Raw genomic sequence first — 27,471 nt, 5'->3', positions numbered from 1 at the left:
AGTTAGCTCTTTCTGCCTCCTGCTGTGAATCAAGATGTAAGTTCTCCCATACCACTCCAGTGCCATGCTTGCCTACAGCCAGGTTCCCCACCATGACCGTCATGGACTCCACCCCATGGAGCTGTAAACCCCAAATTAATGCTTTATTTTATAAGTTGTCTTGGTCTTGGTGACTTAGCACAGCAATAGAAAAGTAACTAACACAGAAAGAATCCTCCTAAATGAACCAAGTTTGTGTGTGTGTGCGCGAGCGAGCGTGTGGTGTGTAGTGTGTTTGTATGCTTAAGTCCCTGTATGTATATGGAGGCCAGAAAAGGACTCTAGATGACCTGCTCTATTACTCTTCACCTAAGAAATAAAAATCTTTATTGTAATGATAGAAGAAAACCTAAGTAAGGATTATTTCTAATACAGTAGTCATGATCTCAAACTCTATAGATTTTCTACAATATTCAAATATCAACACAGCTCTGCTATCCAATACACAAAAGGAAAAAATTCAGGTCTGGTGATCAATTTCATAGCCTGGCATCTTAATTTGTGTTGGACTTTAAGACAAAATACAAGGAATTTACTTATTTTACACAGACTCTCACTTCCTAATCCTAGCTAACCTGTGTAGATCAGGTTTGCCTAGGACTCAGAGATCTGAGTACTGGGGATTAAAGGTGTGAGCAACCACATCCATCTCAAGATTTGTGTGTGTGTGTGTGTGTGTGTGTGTGTGTGTGTGTGTGTGTGTGTGAATGCCACGTATGTGCAAGTGCCCAGAGAGGCCAGAAGAGGGTGGTGGATCCCCTGGAGCTGAAGTTACAGGAAGATGTGGACTTCCTGGCATGAGTGCTGGGAACTGTACTCTGGTCCTCTAGAAGAGAAGCAAGCACTCTTGACCACTGAGTCATCTCCCTAGACCCAATGGATTCTTTTTTTCTATCTGGCTTAATTTGTAATACCAAGTCCACTTTACATAGTTTTCACTTCCAGTTTAGATAGTGGGATGTTCTTAGGAATGCTGTTTTAAGATAATGATATTAGTTTGTAGGTGTGGGTGTTCTGATCTGTCCATCACCTTTGTGCCTGGTGCCCATGGAAGCCAGAAGAGGGCATCAGGTCCCCCGGGACTGGAGTTACAGATAGCTGTGAGCTGCCACATGGGTGCTGGGAATCAAACTCAGGTCCTCTAGAAGAGCAGCCAGTGCTTTTAACCAATGAGCCATCTCTCCAGCCCCTTAAGCTACCTTCTTATATTTCACATCCCATCCTCATATTGACCTCAGTTATTGACCAGGATCTGCAACAGCACTGAATTAAGCATAAATGTCAAAGAACCTCACATTTCATGGGAAATGGCTCATTAACCCCAGCGATCAGAATCAAATACCCTTTCAGATACAAGGTGTTTTTTATCTTTTGGGTGTTTTTTTTTTTTTTTTTTTGGTGGGGGGGGGGATCTTTTTGCTTTTGCTGCTGCTGTTGTTTGAGACAGTGTCTTATTCTCCAGCCCAAGCTGGCCTGGAACTCACAAAAATCTTATTGCCTCAAGTTCCCAAGTGCTGGGATTACAGCAGCCGCCACACCTGGCTTAAAGGACACCCTTTCAGAAGCATTCTACACACCTACTATAAATAAATTGAATTTTGGGCTGGAGAGATGACTCAGTGGTTAAGAGCACTGGCTGTTCTTCCAAAGGACCCAGGTTCAATTCCCAGCACTCACATGGCAGCACACAACTGTCTGTACCTCCTGTTCCAGATCTGACATCCTTATACAAACATACATGCAGGCAAAAGCCCCAGTGTACAATAAATAAATAAATAAATCTCTAGATATAGATAGATAGACAGACATGTAGATAGATAGATAGATAGATAGATAGACAGACATGTAGATAGATATGTAGATCAAGTTTCAAAAGATGGAATTTATATTCTAGACCTGACTTATCTTCTTGCTGTCCCATGGACAGAGCCAAAGGCCCAGGTTCTATCCCAACAGATGCAATGGGCAGTGACAGATGGCACTGGCTTCCTCATGTACAGCACAGAGTAAACAGTGTTATTACCATTCCTTATTATGTTTCTCATTAAGTTCTTACTTCTAAACTTTCAGGGAAAAACACAGGGAACAGGGGTACTGGAGAGTCACCCAGGGCCTCATGCAGCTTAGGTAAGTAAGTATGTACTATTTCCTACAAAATAAGTCCTGGGTTTTTAGCAGGGAACACATTCTATGACATGTATGTGGAAGCCAGAGGACAACTTTGTGACATTAGTTCTCTGGGTTTATGTGGCAAAGGCCTTTACCTATTGAGCCATCTTCCCTATTCTCAAAATTCTTCGTTTTTTGTTGTTGTTTGTTTTTCTGTTTTGTTTTGTTGTTTGTTTTTCTAGACAGGGTTTCTCTGTGTAGTTTTGAAGCCTGTTCTGGATCTCACTCTATAGACCAGGCTGGCCTCGAACTCACAGAGATCCACCTGGCTCTGCCTCTTGAGTTCTGAGATTAAAGGCGTGCGCCACTGCTGCCCAGGTAAATTCTTAGTTCTAAAGATAAAAAAATTTTGGGTTCTCTTCTCCATAAAAGCTCTTTTACACTTTTGACTGTGTGGGTATGAGTGTGTGCCATGGCATGTGAAGGGAGGTCAGAGGATAGCTTGTGGGGGTCAGTTATCTCCTTCTCCCGAAATGATGGCTCTCAGGTCATCAGGCTTGGCATCAGGTGCTTTCATCCACTGAGCCATTTCAACAGCCCCATGAAGTCTCTTCCAAGGACCACTCACACTGGCATCATAAGGAATTTCTAGCACATGAAGTGGAAGGGCAGGTGAGAATTTCAACTGTATTCAGGGATGAGAATTCACCACTGTAGTTAAGGGCTTTGCCATCCTTGGCAATCTCCCTAAAATGGCAATCTCTTACTATGCTGACCATTTTTTAAAAGAAATGTTGGCTAGAAAGCCACTTATGTCTACACACTGTAACATAATTTCATGTATCTGAGAAGACATGATGCTACTTTTCATTTTGTGTGTGAGTGAGTACATGTATGTGGATGTAAGTGTGCAGAGGGATGGAGGTCAGAGGTCAACTTCAGGAGCAGCCAGGCTTGTGTTGCTGTTCTTTAAGATAGGGTCTCTTATCAGCCCAGCACCTGGATTTATTTGGTGGGGGGGGGGCACTTTGGATTTTGTGTTAGCTTTGTTTCTAAAATCACTGGTAAAACACTAAAAAGTCACGTGAAAATACACACACACACACACACACACACACACCAAATAAGTATTCCCTTGATATCCCTGGGTCATATTCTACACGTGTATTAAATATGTTTCTATTTACCAAGTTAATAAAATGTGTTAATGTTGAAATTCAGTTGTTAAGTCCTCCAAGGCTATGATGTAGAACAACATCGGTCATGCACAATCATCCTTCCTGGGAAACTGGGGTCTCTGAGAAGGGCCTGAGTTTTAAAGTTGCTCTAACAACTGTTCTCATGAGCTGGCTGGGTGTCGGTGGCATATGCCTTAATCCCAGTACTCGGGAGGCAGAGCCTACAGATCTCTGTGAGTTCGAGGTCAGTGTGGTCTAGAGTGAGATCCAGGACAGGCACTAAAACTACACGGAGAAACCCTGTCTCGGCGCGCAGGGGTGGGGGTGGGGGTGGGGGTGGGGGGTGGTTCACGGCACCAGGCTGCCCATCTAAGATGAATATAAAACAGCCTGCTGTCCAATTCCTGGTTTGACTAAATGGGGCAACGTGTGCCACGTACACAAGGCAGCACCTGGCAGAGAGTTGGTCAGGAGTAGGTACTGGATTAATATTTGCTGCGGGAAGGAAGAAGTTCACTGTATCTATTTCAGACTAATAGACAAATTCTGTTCAAAACAACAACAACAACAAAGAACAGATTAAGCTGGTGTAGCACACAGGAATTATTTCTTGAAACCCCAGTAACCCCTGAGAATAGCATGTTCAGTTCGAAATAAGTTATCTGTAGACCCAGCCTAGAGTTGAAAATTAGCCATGCACTTGACAGCAGGCCCCAGGAAGAATTCTTCACCAATCTGCTTGGAGAAAGTGACAATTCATGTCACAGATAGACTAAAAAATGCTAATCCTGTGCCGTCCAGTGTAGTCTGTCCACAGAAGATGTAGTGGCTTCTTCAACAACATTCAGGCTGCTAAGTACTTAGAATTACTTGCTAGGAGAGCGCACAGTAATATGGCTCCACACAACTCAGCCCATTCATCCTCCTGAGAGTACAGAGCTGTCTGCACACACATGCTCCCATTTTATATTATCTAATCATAAACATTAAACACAAACACAAATGGCAAAACACTACAACATTCTAATATTTGGATAGACAGTTGAGAAACTAAAGCAAACTTCTCAGGATGGGAGTAAAATTAGGAGACTCGTTAATATCCTTGGCCCTGCCTAGTAAGATGGCTCAGACAGTGGAAGTGCTGAGCCTGCAAGATGATCTGAGCGTAACCTCTGGAGCTGGGGACAGGTGGAGGGAGAGACCCAATTACACAGGTCCTGTGGACATCTATGTATGTGCTATAGTGTTAATGCCTACACATACATCATGCATAGGCGCGCGCCTAAACACACACACAGAGAGAGAGAGAGAGAGAGAGAGAGAGAGAGAGAGAGAGAGAGAGAGAGAGAGAGAGTGTTCTGTAACCTAGAATACATTCCTTTCACCAGATTTTGTCATTAGTGATTATAAACACATGACAATAATTTTTCAGAGATAAACTGATGTCATGTGACCACACAACTGCTCCGAGGTGAGCAATGAGACCTATGAGCTTTACTTTCTAAAGAAAAAGCTGCTCCTCCTGACCTTAGAAGCAGAGTCTGATGCTAACAGCTTGCTTTCCCTTGGAGAAGGTCCTGCTAACCTGGTGCTGCACACACAGCTAGGGGTAAAGACAGCTCGGTGTGGAGGCCAGGCCTACAGTCCCAGTGCTGAGGGGTACGGACAGGAGGACAGGAGGACAGGAGGAGCTGGCAGGCAGGCTCCTAGCCAGCCAGACCAGCAAACTGGTGAGCTCCAGGTTCAGCGAGAGCGCCGATCTCAAAACCATAAGGTGCAGGGCTCCAGTCACAGCTCAGTGGTTAAGAACACTTGCTGGCTGGAGGTGGTGCTGCACACCTTTAATCCAAGTACTCAGGAGGCAGAGGCAGGCAGATCTCTGTAAATTCAGGGCCAGCCTGGGCTACAGAATGAGTTCAAGGACAGCCAGGGCTACACAATGAAAGCCTGTCTTGAAAAAACAAAACACTAAAACAAACAAACAAATAAAAATCAAAACAACAACAAAAACCACTTGCTGCTCTCCAGAGGACCTGAGCTTGGTTCCCAGCACCCATGTCAGGTGACTCATAACCACCTGTAACTCTAGACACTAGCCCTCATGTGCACATATCCATACACAAATATATACATACACATAATTTAAAATAAAATAAAAATTAATTATACAATAAAATAGGGTGCAGAGTTATTGTAACATCAAAAAAGAAATGACTGCCAGGGCATCTTAGGGATTGTCTGACTTCTTTTTACCATTCTGAACTTAGATGGCAGGTTCCGTCACACTTATAATATGCAATCAGTCCCTAGCATATCTCTCTCTCTTTTTCATAAAAAAATATTGTAAATTTCTTTCAAAAATACATTCTTATTTACTGGCCAAGACTACAATTGTGCAGAGAAATTCCTAGGTGGTAGTTCATCTATATTTTAATAGAACCATTGTTCTTAACTACCCAAAAAGCAAGCTATGATTACTTTCTCTTACTCCCTTAATTTTAAGGTATTTTAATTTTAACCAGACATAAAAACTATTTACATTAAAAAGCCCCGCAAAGGACATGATGGTACATGCCTTTAATCCTAGCACTCAAGAAGCAGAGGCAGTTGGATTTCTGAGTTCGAGGTCAGCCTGGTCTACAGAGCGAGATCCAGGACAGTCAGGGCTACACAGAGAAATCCTGTCTCAAAACAAAGGAACAAACAAACAAACAGAAGCCTTAAAAGAAAATGACTACAAAATTCATCAAAACTTGGAACTGAGTTTTATTAGACCATATTATAGACATGTATGAAATTGTCAGAAATAAATTTAATAATAAAAGTCAGTTTTTAAGGAATTAAAGCAACAGTGAAGGAAGGGGAGGGGAAAGCAGTAGACAGTATAAAATTTAAACTTGACCGAAGTAAATTTAAACTTTACACACACATGCCCCCACCTCAGGGCTCTGGCACCAGCTGGCCCTTCTTCCTAGACTTCAGGTGCAGGGACGCATAGCCCACCCTGGCTCTTCCAAATCACTTGAGTCACCTTGCTGGGGAGGCTCCTCTGAGCACACCCTTTCTGGTCCCAAGCCACTTCATCTCATCTGTCACCCCAAAAAGCTCCTGATGCTCTCGGTTTGTTTTTGGTATTAATTTATTTAGTAAGTACTATGCAATGTTCTTATTTAGTCTGTCATTCTTCCTTTCCCACCACAGAGACAGATGTCTCTCTCTGTTTGCTCACTGACCATCTCCAGGCTAGAGGAGTGCCGAGAACACAGACACACTTGGGAGGTATCTGCTGGCTACTGACTGAATACACCACTATGTATGTACCATGAACAGCCACTAACCACCAGAGCTCTCACTAATACTAGATGTCAGGTAACAACATTAACAATAAGCCTGATTTTAACTCACCATGAAGTCATACAGATAAATACATGCATAAGGATGTAAATTACTCCATATTTCCCATTTAGAATATCTCTCAGTTCAGTAATACAGACTTACCTACACCTTCCAATAGAGCACAAAGCAACGGGGTCTCCCACCACAGCAACCAGGGACTGTGCTCTTGTGATGGCAGTATTGAGAAGTTTGTAGTTAGACAAAAAACCATAATCCAAGTCTTCAGTGGAGTCTTCCAGAAGTTGCTCTTTCTTTTTAATCGGTGTCTGCTTATGCTTGCAAGTGTGGCGTGTACGTACTGTGCTAAGAAACAGAACTCTGAATTGCTTTCCTACAAAAAAAAGTTGAAAACAAGGCGAGATCATCACTCTGAATCACTGATAGAATAAAGCTTGCATCTTTAAAATCATAACTGTTAAACCACAGCTACTGGTAAGACATGAGAAATCCAAACCTTATGTACAGCTGTAAGAAGTGCACAGCTGTTCTGGAAAACTGTGACAGGTCCTCCAAAATGAAACTGAGTGACCATCTGATCCAGCAAGTCCACTTCAGAAAAAAACCACCAAACTGGAAGCAAGGTCTCCAGGAGGACTTGCTACCCATGCTCAATGAAGCCTTGCTCATGATGCTAAAAAGTATGACCCAGTCAGTGTCCACAGACACACCAGTGTCATTACATACAATGAGTTACTTAGCTGACGCATGCTACAACATGAATGAACCTCAGACACTGTGTTACCTGGAGGGGAAAAGTCCTAAACTGGACAGCTCTGAGTCTGAAACGTGTCTGACCCCAAGCACTTTGGGTAAGAGCTACTCAAGCTGTACTATCTGAATCTTATAAGAGGCCCTAAAGCAGTGAAATTCACAGAGAGGAGGCAAAACAGAATAGTGTTCGGCAAGGACTGGAGAAGAAGAATGGGAGGTATTATTTAACGAGTACAGAGTCACAGTTTGGAAAGATGGGCAGTCCTAGTGATGGATAGGTGGTGGTGACGTACCACAGAAATGAACGCACCGCTTGCCACTGAACTGCTCACATAAAAATGCTCAAAATGTAAGTTTTGTTATGGACATTTTTACCACACCAAAAAAAAAGTTATTATGACATTGTTTTGCATTTGAAAAAAGATCTTGCGCCGGTGGCGCACGCCTCTAATCCCAGCACTCGTGAGGCAGAGGCAGGCGGATCTCTGTGAGTTTTAGGTCAGCCTGGGCTACAGAGCAAGATCCAGGACAGGCACCAAAACCACACAGAGAAACCCTGTCTCGAAAAAAACTAAAACCAAAACCAAAACCGAAAAGAAAAAAAAAAAAAAAAAAGATCTTGCTAAATTGCCAAGTTGGCCCTAAATCTACTATGTGGTCCAGGCTGCCCTAAAACTCCTGGTGATCCTCCTGTCTCAGCCTTCTGAATGTTCAGATCACAAGTATGTACCACCACCATGCCTAGCTTGATTTTTTTTTCCCTAGTCATTATTGCTGGAACCAATCTTTAAGATTATCTAGCCCAACATCCACCCTACACAAGAAGTCTTTTTCTGGAAGCACGGCTATTTAATCTCCTGCTAGACAGAACAGACACAGCTGATTTCAAAAAGAAGCCTGATGGAGTCTGGGTTTGTAGCATTGGTTCCTTAGGAATCTAACATCCCTCATTGTAAGGCAAAGATCCAAACATCTGACAACATCGTTAATATCAGTCTTTAGTTTTCTCTTCTCTATCCCACATCTTCATCTGCTCCTCACCCATCTGGATACAGAACAGAGCATCAGCTGACCTACATTTACTTTGTGAGCATTTGTGTTCATTACTAAAATAACCAATTGAGTGTGACATGGGAGAAGGGAGCCTCTTGCTTCCCATGATCTAGACACTGGAATACTCTTCCTGTTGCATCATGGACCTACCACCCCTGGGCTTTTTCTAGTGTTCACATCATCACACTACTTCATATATTTAAAGGCACAAAGTTTCTAATGACTCATTTCATGAACAGTGAAAACAAGTTTGCTGGTAACTAGTCGTTTAAGGAAGTCTACAGATAAAATATTTCAAATTAGTCCCCAAATACAGTACAACAGCATGTATTATGTTGTATATTGTTATATCACAGATACCCATGGCATTACTATGGTGATAGAAAATTTTAATTTGTTTTTATTATCTTTATTTGGTATTGCGATTTTAATAAACATGCAAATTCAGCATTAAAGAGCTTGACAGGAAATGAATATATCATTGCTGGCCCAAAAAAAGTAAGGAGATTTCTTTTTTTTTCTTTTCTTTCTTTCTTTATATTACATTTCTTAAAGATCTAAGATTGTTTGAGAGAATTACAAATCCAATCTGGACACACTTTAGGCCATTTGAATAATTTGGTTCATTCCAGTTAACACTTACCTTGAACATTCAGCACCCTTTCTACATTCACATCAGAGAGTCTCTTTTTCCGAAGTTCAGCACGGATCCTAAAGACCTGGTCAGCATATGGAGTCACCACACCAATACTGCCATCATCTAACTTCCCCCAGGCAACTGGCCACTTCCTTCTTAGCTCTTCCACACGCTCCACCACTTCAAATACCTTCAAACAAACAGACTTTTTAAAATTAGCACTGGTGTTTGGGCAAAGAATATGGTAACTGAAGCGGACTGATACTGGGCTGCATTTTGGTAAATGTCATTTAAAAACCAACCTACAAATGGGAGTAGTACATTCCTGACATGAACATAGTAAGGAAGGTAACATTGTACTCACATTTCAAACAGTAAAATCCTATAATATGACTAGTGGAAACACTGAAACCAAGACATCATGCTGGGCAAGTGGCCAGTGTTCCACATCCCCCATACTTAAAGTAAAAAAGGGCTGGAATGTTACAGAAAAACAGGATAGAATTACCAATGTAGGGAAAACAGGGAAGCAAGTCCACGCCACCCTGGTGCTTCTCAGTCCACTCTCGAGCAAGCCATGGAAACTACCCACCCAACCAGAAGATTCCACTGAGTCCCCCTCGTCCCATACTGATAGAACTAAGTAGGACCATCCACCAGCTGCTAGGTGACACAAACCTCAGCTAGGATTACGATAAACTTCAAACAGACTTTTCCGAGTCTGTTCCCTACTTGTGGTACAAAGTTCAGCCAAGTCATCGCATGAACTTTCCTATAGATTACATATAGCAAGTTGCTTGGCTCAGATTAATAAGACATGTTCATAACTCCTAAGAGATTATTACTTAGAAAACAATCCTATCTATCTACCTACACACCTATCTACTTTCTGTCTGTCTGTCTGTCTGTCTGTCTGTCTATCTATCTATCTATCTATCTACCTATCTATCTATCTCTATCTGGCAAGTTTTTATCTATCTATCTATCTATCTATCTATCTATCTATCTATCTCTATCTGGCAAGTTTATTCCAGAGTCAGGCAAGATTCTAGTGTCATACAGCTGAAGTGGAAATTTTTAAATGATGTCTTTTAACTATAGTATTTATTTAGTATTTACTAACAATTTCTATTTGAAATTATAATGTCTACTGCAGTAAGGAATATGAATAGCATGTCTTTGCCTGTGTGGACAGATGTGGGGCAAACAAAACACAGGAGATACTCTGCTACAAAATCCCAACAGTTTCCACCATGAAGCAACAACCTAACCACTGCCCTACCCTATCACTCCATTTATATTCTTACATTTTAAGTAGCATAAAATGGTATCAAAATGAAAACTGCCTCCCAAACAGATCTGCTGTACACTAGTCAAACTCAGCAAAGACTCTAGAAACTGATCAGGGAGCTTACAAGCAAAAAAGAAACGTCTGTTTAATGAAATCTGCAGCCCCTCAGTAAGAACAGAGGGAGGCTTGGGCATCCACACTGGGGACTGTTTCCAGCTCTGCTTCAGCAGTCAGTTTCCATATCCCTCAGATCCCTGTGTTGAGGAAGCCATTGCAGGTGGTTTGAGCAACCAGTAAACACTGGCAGACTCTATTTCCACAGTTCCCTACTGCAAAAGGCCGGTATTGAGCAGCTAGCAGCAGCTGGGTAGAGCCTGTCCCCTGTCCCCACCTCCTACAGCACAGCGGAGATCTGAGGAAGACCACAGGAGAAGCGTACAGTCTTTCTCAGGACAAAAACCCTATCCTATATACATTCAGCAGCCAGTGAGAATCAATGGATCCCAACTTCCCTTGGTCTAAATGCAGAAGATACTTACTAGAGGCTGGAGAGATGGCTCAGCAGTTAACAGTACTTTCTAGTCTTCCAGAAGACCTGAGTCTGGTTCCAAGCCCCCATATACTAGGAGGCTGACAAACACTTGTATGTAACTCTAGCTGTAGGGAGGGGATCTAAAACTCCTTCTGGTTTCCCTAGGCATTTGTACTCAAATGTAGACATCCACACTGATACTTAATATAAATAAAATTTGTATTTTTAATAAATAGCTTTTTTTAAGTAAACTTCACAAACTGGCAACATTGTCAAGAAACCCAACTTCAGCTGGGTCACAGTTCATGCCCCAAAGAATTAAAGGTAAAATAACGGACATGAAAAGATACTAGCAGGAGTCAACAGATCTGTGCTGACAGAAGACTTGGCAAACAAGACAAGTCAGAGAATACTACCCAAAGTGAGGAAATCGATGAAGAAAAACTACCAAAGGGGCATAATTCAATTCCAACCTCTATCTAATATTAGAGAAAATCAGATGAAGATAAGAAAAAATACATTAAACATATCCAAAGAAAATCAGGCTGGGCGTGGTAGCACACACCTTTAATCTCAGCACTTGGGAGGGAGGCAGATCTCTGTGAGTTTAAAGCCAGCCTGGTCTACAGAGCAAGTTCCAAGACAGCCACGGCTACACAGAGAAACAAAAACAAACAAATATGTGTGTTTACAAATACAAAAAAAAAATGGAGCTTTATTCTGCCATCAAAAGAAAAAATACGTTTTTCTGCAGGAAAATGGATGAACTAGATTATCATATCAAATCTGAAATAAGCCAGCTTCACAAAGACAAATAGCATATGTTGTCTCTCACATGGGAAATCTGGGGGCGGGTTGGGGGAGATGGTGTGGATGTAAAAGGATAATTCTCATGAGAAAAAAAAGGGGGGAAGAGAAGTAAACATGACCGAAATACTTGATGTACATGCATAAAAATGCCATGATGAAACTTGTTACTCTTTAAAATTATGCTAATGTATGCTAATAAAAATGTCCAAGGAAATGATGGCTAAAATACATCCATACCTGATGAAAAACACACGTAAATAAAATGAACTTCAAGTTAAATAAATACACCCAGATGTACACTAAGATGTGCGCCCAGACATATTACAGTCAAAATGCTCAAAATCAAAGACAAAAATGAAATCTTAAAAGCAAGAAAAGAAAAACAACCATATTTACAAAGAGATGATAAAGATAAACACATTAACTTCTCATCAGAAAGAGAAGGGGAATGGTGTGGGGGGAGACTGACCAATAATCTTACATCTAGCAAAACTTTCAAAACAGAGGGAAAATAAACACATTTACAGATAAACAAACTGAGAGAATTCCCTACTAGCAGACTAGCTGACCAGAAACACCAGAGGACATTCTTCGGTCTATAATCAAATGGTACCAAACAGCAATGCAAATCGCTAGACTTGACCCTGACAAAAGGCAGAACACAGCTGCTTCTTTTCCTTCCCCCTCTCAACTGATTTAAGAACAACTGTATAAAATAACCTCAATAAGCCGGGCGTTGGTGGCGCACGCCTTTAATCCCAGCACTCGGGAGGCAGAGCCAGGTGGATCGCTGTGAGTTCGAGGCCAGCCTGGGCTACCAAGTGAGCTCCAGGAAAGGCGCAAAGCTACACAGAGAAACCCTGTCTCGGAAAAAAAAAATAAAAAAAAAAAATAAATAAAATAACGTCAAGCTACAACACATAAATACACTGTGTGCTGACAGTCCGCACACAAGAGGCAGGTGAACAATTATGCCAGGTAGTCACTCAAACCACAGAGAGGTGACGAGATCATAAACACTCAACAGGAATAGTAACATAGGGCTAAGTGGGAGTGCAGCTTGGTGGTGACATAACTAGCATGTTCAACACATTGAATCTCCCCACAGGGGGAATTAAACTCTGTGTCTGTCCCGTCTCTCCTCTTGGAGTTGTCCACACACATACACACACACACACACACACACACACTTGAACAAAGTATCTTTCGGGTTATGAAGCACCGACATAACATGTATGAGAACGGAAGCTGAAAAGGGGAGAGTAGATGTCAGCTATGGAGGGTTTCTCCATAACCCCTGAAATTCAGTTAGATAAATCTGAAAGAGATCCTGAATATATATATATATATATATACACACACACACACACACACACACACACACACACACACACACACACACACGGCTGGCCATAGAGACATTCTTAGACAACTAATAGACAACTAAATATACAATACATGCAAGTTTGCATACACATACACTTATATAATTTAAATGAAATTTCCACATCTAAGCTGACAATGATCCCCACAAGAGCCATCATAGATGATCTAACAAAACACCAGCACTAGGTATGAGAAGCACTCTTTTGAGATACTCTTCAAGGTTGTCTAAGAGACTCCTAATACAATATATAAGCTATAGCTGTTACCCCCAGAGGTGGCAGATAAATCCCTATTGCTGAAGACACCATGCACTTGGGACACAGGACCCAGAGGACACAGCTGGATCAGACATGAAATCCTCCTCCTTGGGGACCACTTTTTGTGGTACCACAACTTTTGTGGTACAAGAAGGCGCCATGGAAGCTCCAAAAGGAAAAAAAGCAACCAATGGTCCTATCCAGCTATGAACCATAAACAACCAGCATGGCATGGTAATCCTAAGGACACAGTACTGGCACACATGCCTTGGCAGTAACCAACAAATCCAGAATTGAACTTAAGACCCACTCAACAAGAGGGAAATCATTCCTGGTACTGGAAACCTAGCCACCTAACCAGGGCTAGTGAAGTCATGGATCTTGAAGGAGAACCTACAATCACTATTTTACTAATCCAGTATAATCCCTAGTTAAATCTAAATATTTATCCTTATATCCAAAAGTAAGTGTAATCCTCACCCTTCAATCAAGGAAATTTCTCAACATTAACAGAAAACCAGAGTTGATGAAAATGCAGAGTTGTAAAGTCCAGTTCCAACTGATACTTATCCATAACACAACTCCTGGACCTGAGGCTCAGGAATTATTTCAGAAGAGGTGTGGAAAGATTTTAAAAACCAGAGGCACAGGAAATTTGCTATGAGAATTTGTCTCCTAGAAACGTCAGAGAAGCTAACCCATAAAGTCTGACTAACATGATTGCATTAATATGACCTGAGCAAGGATAATACCAATAGACAGCAAACATGGAAGGGGGAAGTTCATTACACCTTTATCCTAGACAAAGAACTAGAGGCAACTGAGGGATGCTGAGAGCAAGAGAAATGGTCTGCCCCAGGGAAGAGCACATCAATCAGTTACCCAATTCCAAAAGGTCAGCCCTGAAAACATACACGTAATATTATACAGACTAAGCAGCTTGTATTTATATATTTAGGGGGGAATTTATAGAGATACACACACCCACACATATACACACATGCATACATACATACATACATATATACATACATACATGTGTATAAAACAAAGTAAAAGAGGCCATGAATTTCAAAGAGAGTAAGGGGATATATGAAGGAATTAGGAGGAAAGAGAAGGGGGAAATGATATAATTAATAATCTCAAAATAGCCGGGCGGTGGTGGCTCACGCCTTTAATCCCAGCACTGGGAGGCAGAGGCAGGAGGATCTCTGTGAGTTCGAGGCCATCCTGGTCTACAGAGCGAGATCCAGGAAAGGCGCAAAGCTACACAGAGAAACCCTGTCTCTAAAAACCAAAATATAAAAAAAAAAAAAAGAAAGAAAGAATCTCAAAATAAAAGTTGTGATTAAAAATAATAATAGTAAAACAAGCAAGTACATTTAAATAAACAAATACATACATGTATATATTGAAAGACCCTAACCCTTCAGGCTTACACACACACACCCAAGCCCCAGGAGAATAAGGAACTAAAAAGAAAACTAGTTCCAAGGGCAACCTGACTCAGCCATTATTCAACCACCCCTGCCACAATGTAACAATGTAAAGAGATTTCTGTTAAGAGAAATGCTCAACTGTGACTGGGATAGTTGCAAGTGTTCCAGAAAGGACCACTGTGACCTTTGTGTAAACTCCACTCCTGCCCTGATACCCCCCTTGAGGTTTCAGGAAGAATGTTCATGCGGACGTGACTGTACCCACTCTGTGATCACCCTGTGATCAGGCCATGAAATTGTATGGGAATTGTAATCTTAGGGCTTTTGTGGGTCTTTTGTGGGTTTTTCCTTTAAAAGTACCCATGTGATTGCAATAGACGCGACTCTTGCTCTTTGGAGCTGAGTTAGCCCGACTGTACAGCCGCATTAATAAACACCTCCTGCTGTTGCATCAACTGGATCGGAGTCTGGGTTCTTAGGGCGCCCCCTTGAGAAGGTAGTACCCTGGGTCTGGGGTCTATCAATATAAATGAAATAATTAAAGAAAGCCCAAGTGTGGTAGTGCCTGATTTTAATCCCAGCACTTGAGAGGCAAGGCAAACAGATCTCTGTGAATTCAAAGCCAGCCTGGTCTACACAGTAATTTCCAGGCCAGCCAAGGCTACATAGTGAGACTCTGTCTTGAAACAATGCAGGGTTTGTGAATATGATCAAAATATATTATATATATGTATGAAATTAATATCATTAATTATCTAATTAATATATACTCTAATTTTTTTTTCCCTTGAGACTCAGCTACAGTAAACTGGAATCTAGTTTTCTATCTGTGGAAAAAGCCCTGGGCAATGTACCTCAAAAAATTTTGACAGCAGTAACTCGCGTGACTAAACAACCATGCTCTGGGTAAGTTCAAAGTCTCTTGAAATTTCTTTAAAGTTACATGTTTAATATTTAAAAGTAGCACAAATGTTGTCTTTGCATTTTCATAACATAAAAAGAATTTTTCCCAAAATACTTTCAGTCCAGTAGAGTCATGCTCTACATAACCTACAGCTTGAAGAATACCTGAAAACATACCATGAAGGGACAAGGGCCCAGTTGCTTGGCTATGATCCCTGGTGCCACATGAGGACCTAAGCACCTTTCTAGAATGTAGGCTCTGCTTGTTACTCTGTCAGTCCTCCCTCTTACTAAGACCGACTTCCAGACTTCCAGCCTGAGTGCAAAAACAACAAAAAGAGCTGTACAGCTACCTTCAGTCTTGCTATCTTTAAAGAAAAGTTTACCTGTTCCTAAAATTAAATGGCACAGACTAATGAAAACGTCAGGCTTCTTGGCTTGAGGCTAGGGTCTAAGCACATGGCACTATATTCTAAACTCTAACCCCCTGCTCAGTTGTTAAAGGGGCATAGGAGTTCCTGTTATGTAACAAAAGCCGTTTCTCTGTAAATACAGTGAGCCGAGATTAGGAATGAAACACACACACTTTCTTCACCTTCCTGTGACAGCTGGAACCTTAACCACAGGCTTCCTAGTCTGCGAGTTTGCCTACTGCCTGATCTGACCCTCAGGACACCCACACTCTCTCTGGAAAGCAGCAACTGGAAGAGCATATTACAGAGCCCCTGATGAGACAGTGAGGCCAATGTTGAAGACTGTGTTGCCTCTCCAAAGCACAGTATTCTGTAATTCAACTTTTTCTCATTCAAAATGATGTCTCCTTTAAGCTAGAAATTTAACCAGTCTGTTTTAGACTTGAGCCAATAATGCTCTATGTCAGAATATGTTGGCTTTTTCTAACAAAGTTGTGTCTTTTTAAATTATTACAAAAAGAAAAACAAATTTTTTTCTCCTGTAGATTCATCTTAATAAATAAATGTAAAGTTTGCTCAATTTTCTTGTAAAGGAAATCAACACACTATAAACTGTCAACCCTGAATTTGAAATGAATGCTCAACAGAATCAGACCAAGAAAAGATTAAAATCAGCATGAAGAACTAAGATACCTCTGCATTGTTATAAAAGGCTGTGCTATTTTTTTCTTGTACGTCTTCCCCTCGTGCAGTAAAAAACGTTAGTGGGTAGAAGTCCTTGTGTGCTGGCTGCTTTCCACTGGCCATCAGTTTACCCTCGTAGAAAAGCTCAGAGGTATAGCTGCAGAAAAAGAAAAGAACAAAGGAATCTATCAGCCAAATTAATTTATTTCACCTACACAAAAACCCATTGAATTCTAATACTAATTTATGTCCACAATTAATTTTTGTCCAAACATTGAATACTCATGATGCCAATAATTTCCCAAAAATATGGACAGTGGTAACAGAGAAGGTCCCTATAACACCATTGTTAAATGCATCCATCTTGTAAGAAATGAAGCCAGAATACAAAAGAAATGATGAGCATTCACTACTAGCTGAACTCTCTGCTCTGAGGGAAAAAAAAAAATCCCTGAGCTGCGTTTTCTTAGTTAACATGTAATCTCACTCATGTGGATCATACACTGCCATGTATCACCTAACAACCCTTTTGATCAACAACAGACCCCATGGCCTATACCAGAGTTGAAAACCTCCTAGCATATCCAAATCACAGCAGCAAGAGGTCCCCGCCTCTGTGATGATGCTGGGCAGAAACCCACAAAGGACAGTGATGCACAGTAGGTCAGTTCCAAAGAACAATTCTATTGCTTTATGCACTTACTCTAGTTTGTTATTTCCAAGTGTACCTTTCCACTTATAAAAACATGTCTGTAGAGTGGTCTGTCACATCATACCGGCAGTCTCCTACATCTCATGTTCATCACGAGACCGAGTTAGGAGACCGGTTACTGTTTAGGTCTGTGAAAAGCATTTTATGATACTCACACAATAACAAAATTCTAATGACAGGTCTCAGACTGCAGCCTAAGGTTAAGTGAAGGTGACTGCACATGCAAATACAAAAATGCACAGACTTGGATACAATGCACTGACTGCAGTCTCCAACTGTAAAGGGAACACACTGTCTAGTACTAAACTCATCACTGACTACAAATGGATGGAACTATGAAAAGAGATGACAGTGTGAGATGGTGACAGAACATAATCTATGCAATGCTTCCAGTGAGATCCAAAAATGGTTTCCACAGGCATGATAGAACAGGTATTACTAAATTATAGGAAGCTTTCACAGCTTGTTTCTGGGGTGGGTGTTGACTGGCAAAGAGCGCATAGGGGCTCCCAGGTGGCCAGGCTCTACTCCTTCAGCTGGAACTCAGTCACCCAGATGTCATGCAGAGGATGACTCTTTTATACATGTGACTGTATTTAAAAGGAGTCTATAAAACTGTGTTAGAGGTTTCTCCTTCCATTGCCTCCCTTTCTCTTCAAATAGGTGAAGAAGGCATGTCATTCTTCATACAGAGTATGTATTAATTCATAGAAAAGTGTATCATGACCAGTAACACAGGCATGTCATTCTTCATACAGATTACGTATTAATTCATAGAAAAGTGTATCATGACCAGTAGAATCTGAAGTTTTGGTGCTCATACTGCATTATTTCTTATGAAGACTCACAGCACTAGATTCTGAAGTATTCTTTTAAAAACACAAGTCAGGCATAGTCTGTAGCACTCAGAGATCACAAATAATCCACCTAAAGTCACCTGCGCCTGGCCAGGTGCTGTCCGGCTTCCCTCCCACAGCCCACAGGAAGCGTGAGTTGGAGGGACAGCTCACACCTACTTGATGATAGCTTCATGGGAGCGGTAGTTCTCACAGAGGAGGATCCTACATGGAAACTCGGCAGGGTAATGCTCGTAGAGTCGATCAAGTAATGAAACGTGAAGGTTTCTCTCCCTGGCAAACTCGCTGTAAACAAAAGGACTGAGCTGTAACAGACAAACATACAAAAAAAATTTAACCAGATATAAAAACAGTACTTTTAAATCTACTTATACAGTCTTCTACACTAAAACTTCTCATGTATTTAACATGCTGAATGCTGGAGCAAGCCCTCCCAAAAATTACTCATATTGTCTACAAACCAATTTATACACTAATACAAGGGATTAGATGACAATTCCTACTGAGTGTAGTGCAGTAAGAGAGTCTCGAGTTCTACAGTTACACAGGGCCCCTCCTACACAACTTAATTTAAAGAGCGTAAATCAGTTACTTCATCAAAACCAATCAGTTCTTAAAATATAAACTTTGGGGGCTGATGAGATGGCTCAAGGGGTAAAGAGGATTGCCATCAACTTGATGGCTGGAGTTTGATCCTGACAACCCAGCTGGTGGAAGGAGAGAACTGACTGCTGCAAGTTATCCTCTGACCTCTACATGCACAACATGTATGTATGCATGCATGCATGCGCGTGTGCACACACACACACACACACACTAAATAAATAAATTATGTTTTTAAAGGATTTACTTTAAAAATAAAATAATAAATTCAGACTGGATGTTGTGACACACAGCTGAATCACAGAACTTTTTTTTTAAGATTTATTTATTTATTTAATGTCTATGAGTGTACAACCTTATGCCAGAGAGGGCATCAGATCCCACTATAGGTGGCTGTGAGCCACCATGTGGTTGCTGGGAATTGAACTCAGGACCTCTGGAAGAGCAGCCAATGCTCTTAACCACTGAGCCATCTCCCCAGCCCTGAATCACAGAACTTAAGAGATTGATGCCAAAGTGTTGTGTTTGAGGCTAGCCTGGAATACACAGTAAAACTTTGTCTCAATAAATAAGTAAATGAATGAATGAATAAATAAAATTAATTCATAAGATATTCGACTATGATGAACAAATATTAATAATCAACAAGTTTTTTCCACAATGAAATCTACTACACCACATGCTAACCTTAAAAATGAACTTTAAAGGAATGGAGACCCAGCTCGGAGGCCAAGAGCACTCACTGCTCTTGCAGAGGACTCGGGTTCAAGTCCCACATCCTCTTCTGACCTCCACTGGCACTGCATGCGCATGGGGCATATAGATATACTCCCGTACACACATACAGATAAGTATTTTTTAAATTAACTTGTAAAAACTACAAAAAGGGTTATGTAACTAGCCTTAAGTCAATAAATAAATGGTAAAATATAGTAAGAAAATTTCCTTTTAATAAAAAAAATGATAAACAGCCTCCTTGATCTCAAGAAGTATAAAGAGCCACTCAAGGCTACACCTTTTACTGCTAAAAATCACACTAACTACTTCAGGCAAAGCAGGAGCACAAAACTCCTTCTGTACACTGGAAGACTCGAACCTGCTCTGCAGGCCCCCAACCCACTGAAGAAGCAGGACAAGTTCCAAACAGCATGACAGACAACACCACAGATGCTTCTCTCTTTACATGTACGTATGCAGATAACATAAAATCCGACATAGTCTTTGAACCTGTGACTATAATTTTAATTGTATGTTTTATTACATATGCTATTAAAAAATTAACCCTGCACAAAAACAGATATTAGAAGTAGCTATTACAGGGCCCTTGGCAGACTCTGCTAGATACACCCTTTGCCTTGTCCTGTCCTGTCCTCAAGGCTGCTGCCACGCTGGCAGCCCCACCGCTGCTGCCACACAAGTTGAGGCTCCTTTCCTGCCCCTCACCAGTTTTCCCACCTGTTTCCTTTATAACAGAGGCCAACCCAGCTAGTTAGGAGTCCCAGAAGGGGCTGTGCTCTGGTAACAGCTGGTATTTTAGAAACAGAAGAATACTAACCATCAAAATACACCTTGCAAGACAGTGGCTAAGGTGACACCTACCTGCATATGATCACCAGCCAAAACAATCCGCGTGTCTTTCGTTGCCAAGGCTAGAGGCATAATGGTCTCGCACTCCATGGCCTGGGCAGCTTCATCTAACAGAATGTGCGTAAAAACCCCTGGAAGGCACAGTGCAAAGAGAACACACATCACAGCGGCAGCACAGCAGCAGATGCTTCCAACTGCACTACGGGAAGAGTTTCCTCCACTAGTCCAAGAGTCATGAGGACTTTAAGGCCTTCCTCAATCTAGACAATCAGCTTAAGCATGAGTCTTTAAAAAGGCTGGAGCTGGAGAGGTGACTCAGCAGCTGAGCAAATGCACTGCTCTTGTAGAGGACCTGAGTTTGGTTCCCAGCACCCATGACGGATGGCTCACAACTACTTGTAACTCCAGGGAACTGATACCTTCTGCACACAGACACATACACACAAACGTACACATACTCTCTCATATACAGAGTACTAAAAAATAAATGTTTTTAATGTTTTACAAGAAAAAGATTAAACATTTTCTTTTGTTACCATTTTTTTTTTTCAGGAATTGCATAAATCCTGAAATTGTCTACTACTTAAGTTAGAAAAGGCAGAGGCAAGGAGATCTGAGCTTGAGGCCAGCCTAATCAACAGAGTGAGTTCCAGCACAGCCAGGGCTACTCAGAGAAAGCCTGTCTCCACCCCCACCCCCCACGCCCGCACCCCCGCAAAAAGAAGAAAGAAATCTTAATCATGTGCCACGATTGTTATTTCTACATGACAAGATACAAAAGCAGCCTAGCCAAACCCTCACCAAATCTCACACACACACACACACACACACACACACACACACACACACACACACACACCACCGTCTAAATGTGAACTCTTCACACAATCATTAATTAACCAGAACCACCTGGCCAGCTAGAGCACAAATGAAGTGGCGGTCACGAAGGTGACCATCCGGGGGCTAAGGAATGCTTTTCGGTCAAGGGCCAAAGAGTTCCCGTCCCTGCTGAAGAGCCCGCCTCAGCTTTGCACCGCAGACAAGAACCAAGTTAATAAACGGGCACGGGCAGCTGCATTCCATGCAGAAAAAGAGACACTTGGCAGACCTGGCCCACAGGACAGCACTTGCCAAAGGAGAGAATACTCTAAGCCTGAGAGACAGCCACCTGTGGTGAGTGGGCATACCGGGCTCAAGGTCCAGCTGGCAGAGGTACTGGGAAGTGTTCAGGGTGACCACCAGCACTCGATGTTTAAGAATGTCCTCCTTCTGGGGCATCTGAAAGGTGGAATGTGCACTTGAGATCAAACAGTACTGGTGCACAAGCGGGTGGACAGTCTTCACCCAGCGGTTCCGAAAGTACACCCTACGAGAGAAGATCACACTTCCTGTTAGGATGGTCCCGGCAGCTGACTATTAAAACACTGGACTAGTATGTTAAGACTACAAGGCCAAAAATTAACAAATAAATCTCATAATCATTCACACCATATTAGAGTTAGAATTTTAGTATAAAACTGCCACTATACCCACAATGACCTTCCTATCAAATATTTTAGAAGATATAAACATAAAGTGTAGATATAAACACAAAGATATAAAAATAAATCACAAAATAAATATCAAATTTTTTAAGTATTCAGACTAATCTTGCAACAGAATTAACACAGAAATGTATGTTTTACAAGCAATAATTTTAAAAATTAAGTTTGAAACCTTTCATTCTCAAATTACCTTTTCTCAATTACATTCTTACAAAAATGTACTTAACTCATATTTTGTAAAAGTATATGCTTATAACACTTTTAGTTGAGAACAATTTGCAATAATTTTACTTTAGAAAAGTTCTTTAAACTTTTTAAAAAGACCTCTTCCTGGGCCGGGCGGCGGTGGCTCACGCCTTTAATCCCAGCACTCGAGAGGCAGAGCCAGGCAGATCTCTGTGAGTTTGAGGCCAGCCTGGTCTACAGAGTGAGTTCCAGGACAGGCACCAAAACTACACAGAAAAACCCTGTCTCAAAAAACCAAAAAAAAAAAAAAGACATCTGCCTGGTCTTCTAGAATCTGAAGATGAATTAAATTTTTGAATAATCAAAAATTCTTTAGTGCAAATCTTAAGAAATTTCATCTCTTCAAATAACTACAGTAGAAACTATGAACAGGCCTCAGCTCTAGACTGCTCTGATCTGATGTACTTCTAGCCTCCACCATCCCCACTGACCCACATGACAGGGATCTACGGGCTGCTAACTATGCTACAGCACAGAGGCAGAGTGTACAGGGCTTTGGAGCAACCACAAAGGCTTTACTCTGAGTCTAATGAAAAGCCATCGGATTGGCCAGGGCAGTCATGACGACTCCTGTTGTTAAAAGACAAGTCTGATCTCTGTGCAGAATCTCCTTAGGGAGAGAGTTAAAGGGTGCTCAATGTCTGACAAGCAGGTGGGGGCAGGGCTCCAGCACTGCTGGCTTCTGTGATGCAAAATCTACTCCCTTGGCCAGCTTCCAGGCATCTGCAGGGACATGGAAAGATGTGCTCATGACAGTCTTCATACAGGTTGACTCTAACACAATCCCAAGTGAGGTGGAGGGGAAAGCAGGGTACAGAAGCAGCAGGGAGGCAAGTTAGGAGGTTAATGCCAGGGACTGGACAGGAGATCATGTGGCTTGGATCACAGAAGAAATACACAAATTGGATTCACTAGACATTTTAATGTAATGTTAATAGAACTCATTAATGAACTATGATTCTATGTTTCATTTTTGTTTTTGAAACAGCGTCTGAGATCATCAAGGCTGGCCTCAACCTCACTACCAATGGATGGGGTATGACCTGCACTCCTGGTCCACCCACCTCTACCTCCCGAGTGCTGGATTACAGTCACCTGCCTCTAGCTTTTGAAACTAGATAATTTGGGGTAGTGTTTACAAAGGTGGAGGAAGAAATATAATAAATGTGATATTTTTCAAACCATAGTATTAACACTGGTAAATGACACTTTTCAGTTCATAATCCAAAATACATCACTGAGAATATAAATGTAGCTCAGGGGATAAAGCCTAATACGCTCAAAGCCCTGAGTTCCTAGCACCACGGGGGAAAAATAACATACATAAATATATACGTGACAGCAATTAAATATTTTATGTATCCCTAGAAACAAACCAATTCATATATTCCATAGGATTTAGAGTAAACCTTGAAACAGAAGATAGTCTGGTATATATAATTTTAATTCACTGAAACTAGATAATTTGGGGTAGTGTTTACAAAGGTAGAGGAAGAAATATAAAATCAAGGTAACACTTTTCAAACCAAAGTATTACTGTACATGTAGTAAATTCATATGCCATAAGCAACTAGAAATGTTACTACTAGCCAGGTGGTGGCCCAAGCCTTTAATCCCAGCACTCAAAAGGCAGAGGCAGGCAGATCTCTGTGAGTTTGAGGCCATCGTAGTCTACCTAGTGAGTTCCAGGACAGCCAGAGCCACAAAAGAAACACTGTCTCAAAAAAACAAACAAACCAAAAAAAGTTATAACTTAGAACAGGAATTGTCAAAAACTGATGATCCCTTTAAACAAAACAACAAAAAAGTGTTTTTTTAAAGAGTCCCCAAAATGACAGCTTCCTTCAAGTTCCCCAGACAACAGCAAGCACACTTCCTCCAGAGGACTGCCCCACTGCACTATGACCTTGCCGGGGTCAGAAACTGAGCCTCAGAGCCACATGCAAAAAGAAACTGCTTTCCTCACACTTCTTTTCCTTGTGTTTTTATTTGTTTGTTTTGTAACTTTGAGACAAAGTCTCCTTATGTAGCTCTCGTTGTCTCCTGATATAGACAAGGATGACCTCAAATTTGCAGTAATTCACCAGCTTCTACCTCATAAGTACTGGTATGACAGCCATGTGCCACTCCTCATCTGGCTTTCTATATTTCTTTTTTGGTAAAATCTCTGAATTCTACTCATTTGTCTATTTATTTATCTATCTGTGGGGGGAGGAGTGCAAATATATGTGATATATGAACATGTATATAAATCTCCCAATTCTAAATAAAGTAAACCAAAACTCAATGTAATCTAAAATGTTGTCTAAGAACTCCAAATACTTTAGGCTCAGTTGGCAACTAAAACAAATTTCATGAATTCTAATCCTAAGAATGTGTGCTTACCCATACTTACGACTATATTTACTCACTGACTATTTAACTATTTTCCAGAACCAACTCCACACTACAGGCCTGAGAAGCAGCCAATTCTATCAGCCTGCCTTCCCAGCAAGAGCTTTCTTCTTGGGAATCTGTAGACATTTGGTGCCCTCTTGTGTTCCATCTCTCGAATTCCAGAACAATGTCAGTAACGCTGATTTTTTTTTCCCTCTGGCTAGGGGTGTGACAAGTGTGAAGTTCCATCCCAGGACCACCCCAAGAAAAAGCAAAACCCTCAGAGAAGCTCAACTTCCCAGATCATTCTAATCCTCTCTAGCTCCCAAACCTATCATGGTTATTATTCAGTAGGAAAACTATCAACTAATCTGAGCTAATGTTATAATGCAGACTAAGAACTCAAGACACAGATCCTCCTAGGCTCCAGCTGCAAGCTAACACCTTTCCTAGAGAGAAAAGCTACAGTATGTAGGGTGTTGTATAAAGAAACACTCGAGGAAGCTAGGCATTTTTCCATTTTATTCTGTTTACGAATGAAATAACCTGAACCTTGCATTTGAAAATAATTATTTTTCCATCTTGGATTCAAGAACTCTAGAGCTAAGAAAAAGTGAGATCTCTGCTACTGGACAAGTTTCTGTATTTGGACCACTCTGACTATACTCTACTAGAAAATCATATTACACATATGGAGACATATGTCATGGTGGATCCTCACAGCCCAATGCACATGGAAGGCTATATAAGCTGGAAAAATGATGGAGTCTACTATCTCAAATCTCAAATATCCTACGCTAAGTCCAACATTTCACTCAATTGTTCTGCTTTTGTTTGGCTTGTTTTTTTGTTGTTTGTTTTTTTTCAGACAGGTTTTTTTCTGTGTAGCCCTGGCTGTTCTGTAACTCACTCTGTAGACCAGGCTGGCCTCAAACTCATAATGACCCACCTGCCTCTGCCTCCTGAGTGCTGGGATAAAAGGTGTGCGGCAGCGGCACCACCACCAGCTTCACTCCACTGTTTCTAAGCCAAGAAACCAATGATATCCAAGACTGCCACATTTTCTATGCAACACACACACACACACACACACACACACACACACACACACACACACACAGTATGTTCTACCACCACTACAAGTAAAGAAGACCATCAGCTCTTCTTCATTAGAGTAAGAACACTCAAGGTAAAAAGGCTAGCTCTTCCACTTTCACTGTGAGGTCAGAGGTTAAAATCTGCAATCTACTGTGAAAGGATCCTTCAGTAAACATCTTGTCTTCACTTAGAGAATAAGCGGTCAGTATTTTATTATTACACATAACTGGGTTCTACTGAACTGATACTTTCTGCTGTCTTTTAGAGTGAGGTACAACACAGCATGGACATCTGTGTTAACAGGCCATGCCCCTGTTCTAAACACTTTCAAAAGGTTTTGGTGACAGGAATTAAAGAATTAAATAGCATAACTCCATGTTTCCATGCCTGGACTCAACTAGGAATAAGAGGTTAGTCTATTATGGATCTAAGTGCAGTTAGAAATTAATTTTAAGCAATAATTAATAATCATTTGAACAACCTAGGCCATGATATATTAGTTTGCAGAATGGTAAAACTTATTAATTCATATAACAAACAACAAAAGCAAATGGTATAATAAAAAAGTATTTATGATTCTTTATTGTTTTCTGAAGAAAAGGATTTTTATTCTCCCACAATCTATATTGAAGTACATTTTATATCCACATATAATCACTGGACCTTTCTATAGCAACGGAAAATTTCCTTTGCTACTCTCTCTCTTCCATGGTAGCAAGAAGTCCTGACCATGTCATCACAGTGCTGCAGAAGTCACTGAAGTGCCTCTGCTTCTCTAACGTGCAGCTTCCAAGAAGTGACCACAGCTAGAATTGTACTCTGACAAGAACTGTCATTCCATGACTACTCTGCTGTGCAAAACATGCTAGAAGTTTAATCAAACTTCAAAATTTGATGCAAGCTAATCACTTATCTTACACTATTTTTTAGATGTACATACCAAAATCTACTCCAACCGTAACAACAGTTTTACACAAGAAACTTAAAAAAGGATGTCTTTCTGTATATATAATGTTTCAGAAATGGTCAACAATTTTTACATTTTGCCTTAATTTAAGGATTTCTTCCAAAGACATAACCTCCAAATGCCAATGCACAGTTAATGCTTTAGGTGTTTCCAAAGCCTCTAAAATCTTTACAGACACCTTTTCTTAAGAATAACAAAGAACGATACAGATACATAATAAGCCTTAAAAATACCTGAGAGGTCTTGCCTGGGGATTGCCTGCTTCTACATATGGATGTAAATAATCCTTTATGTAGAGGTCAGCAGCACTATTAGAATGGGTGCAAATGAGAATCCTGCTGAAATAAATGGTGCAAATAAAAAGAATGACACAACACAAAGCTAGTCAAGCAGTATATAATACCAAAAGAGCAGTGGCCATCTTATACGTCTACTTCCCTCACTCTGCTCAGATTCTTCACCAGGACCCCATGATGCCTTTAGGAGAGTATGTTACTCTAAGCCAAAGAGGAGTTCCCCCCAATAATTTTTAAATCTGTCCATAATAAACACTTTAAACCAGCTCTTTGAGTTCTACCATATCCCATCCCTCGGCAGACTTGACGTTTTGATAGCTATGTTAAAAACTATCATTGTCTACATT

General features: G+C 41.0%; 1 protein-coding gene across 27 annotated transcripts in view; it reads right to left on the bottom strand.

The window, feature by feature from the left end:
• The window catches only part of Helz (helicase with zinc finger), a 171,639-nt gene that overhangs the window by 37,514 nt on the left and 106,654 nt on the right, over window positions 1–27,471 (bottom strand). For 9 of the 27 annotated variants that reach the window (XM_076543593.1, XM_076543594.1, XM_076543598.1 and 6 more), the window contains 7 exons: window positions 27,062–27,166; window positions 21,785–21,963; window positions 20,610–20,728; window positions 18,567–18,712; window positions 16,848–16,995; window positions 9,130–9,328; window positions 6,825–7,053 (listed from right to left, as the gene is read on the bottom strand). In XM_076543593.1, coding sequence (XP_076399708.1) covers window positions 6,825–7,053; window positions 9,130–9,328; window positions 16,848–16,995; window positions 18,567–18,712; window positions 20,610–20,728; window positions 21,785–21,963; window positions 27,062–27,166 — 1,125 coding nt within the window. The remainder of the gene's footprint in view (window positions 1–6,824; window positions 7,054–9,129; window positions 9,329–16,847; window positions 16,996–18,566; window positions 18,713–20,609; window positions 20,729–21,784; window positions 21,964–27,061; window positions 27,167–27,471) is intronic. The other 18 variants (XM_076543601.1, XM_076543604.1, XM_076543610.1 and 15 more) reach the window with 5 other exon arrangements.

This window comes from Peromyscus maniculatus, chromosome 8 (assembly GCF_049852395.1).
Source record: "Peromyscus maniculatus bairdii isolate BWxNUB_F1_BW_parent chromosome 8, HU_Pman_BW_mat_3.1, whole genome shotgun sequence".
In the NCBI taxonomy this organism is placed as follows: domain Eukaryota; kingdom Metazoa; phylum Chordata; class Mammalia; order Rodentia; family Cricetidae; genus Peromyscus; species Peromyscus maniculatus.
The sequence above is the reverse complement of the archived record's forward strand: the minus strand, read 5'-3'. Positions and strand labels throughout refer to the sequence as shown.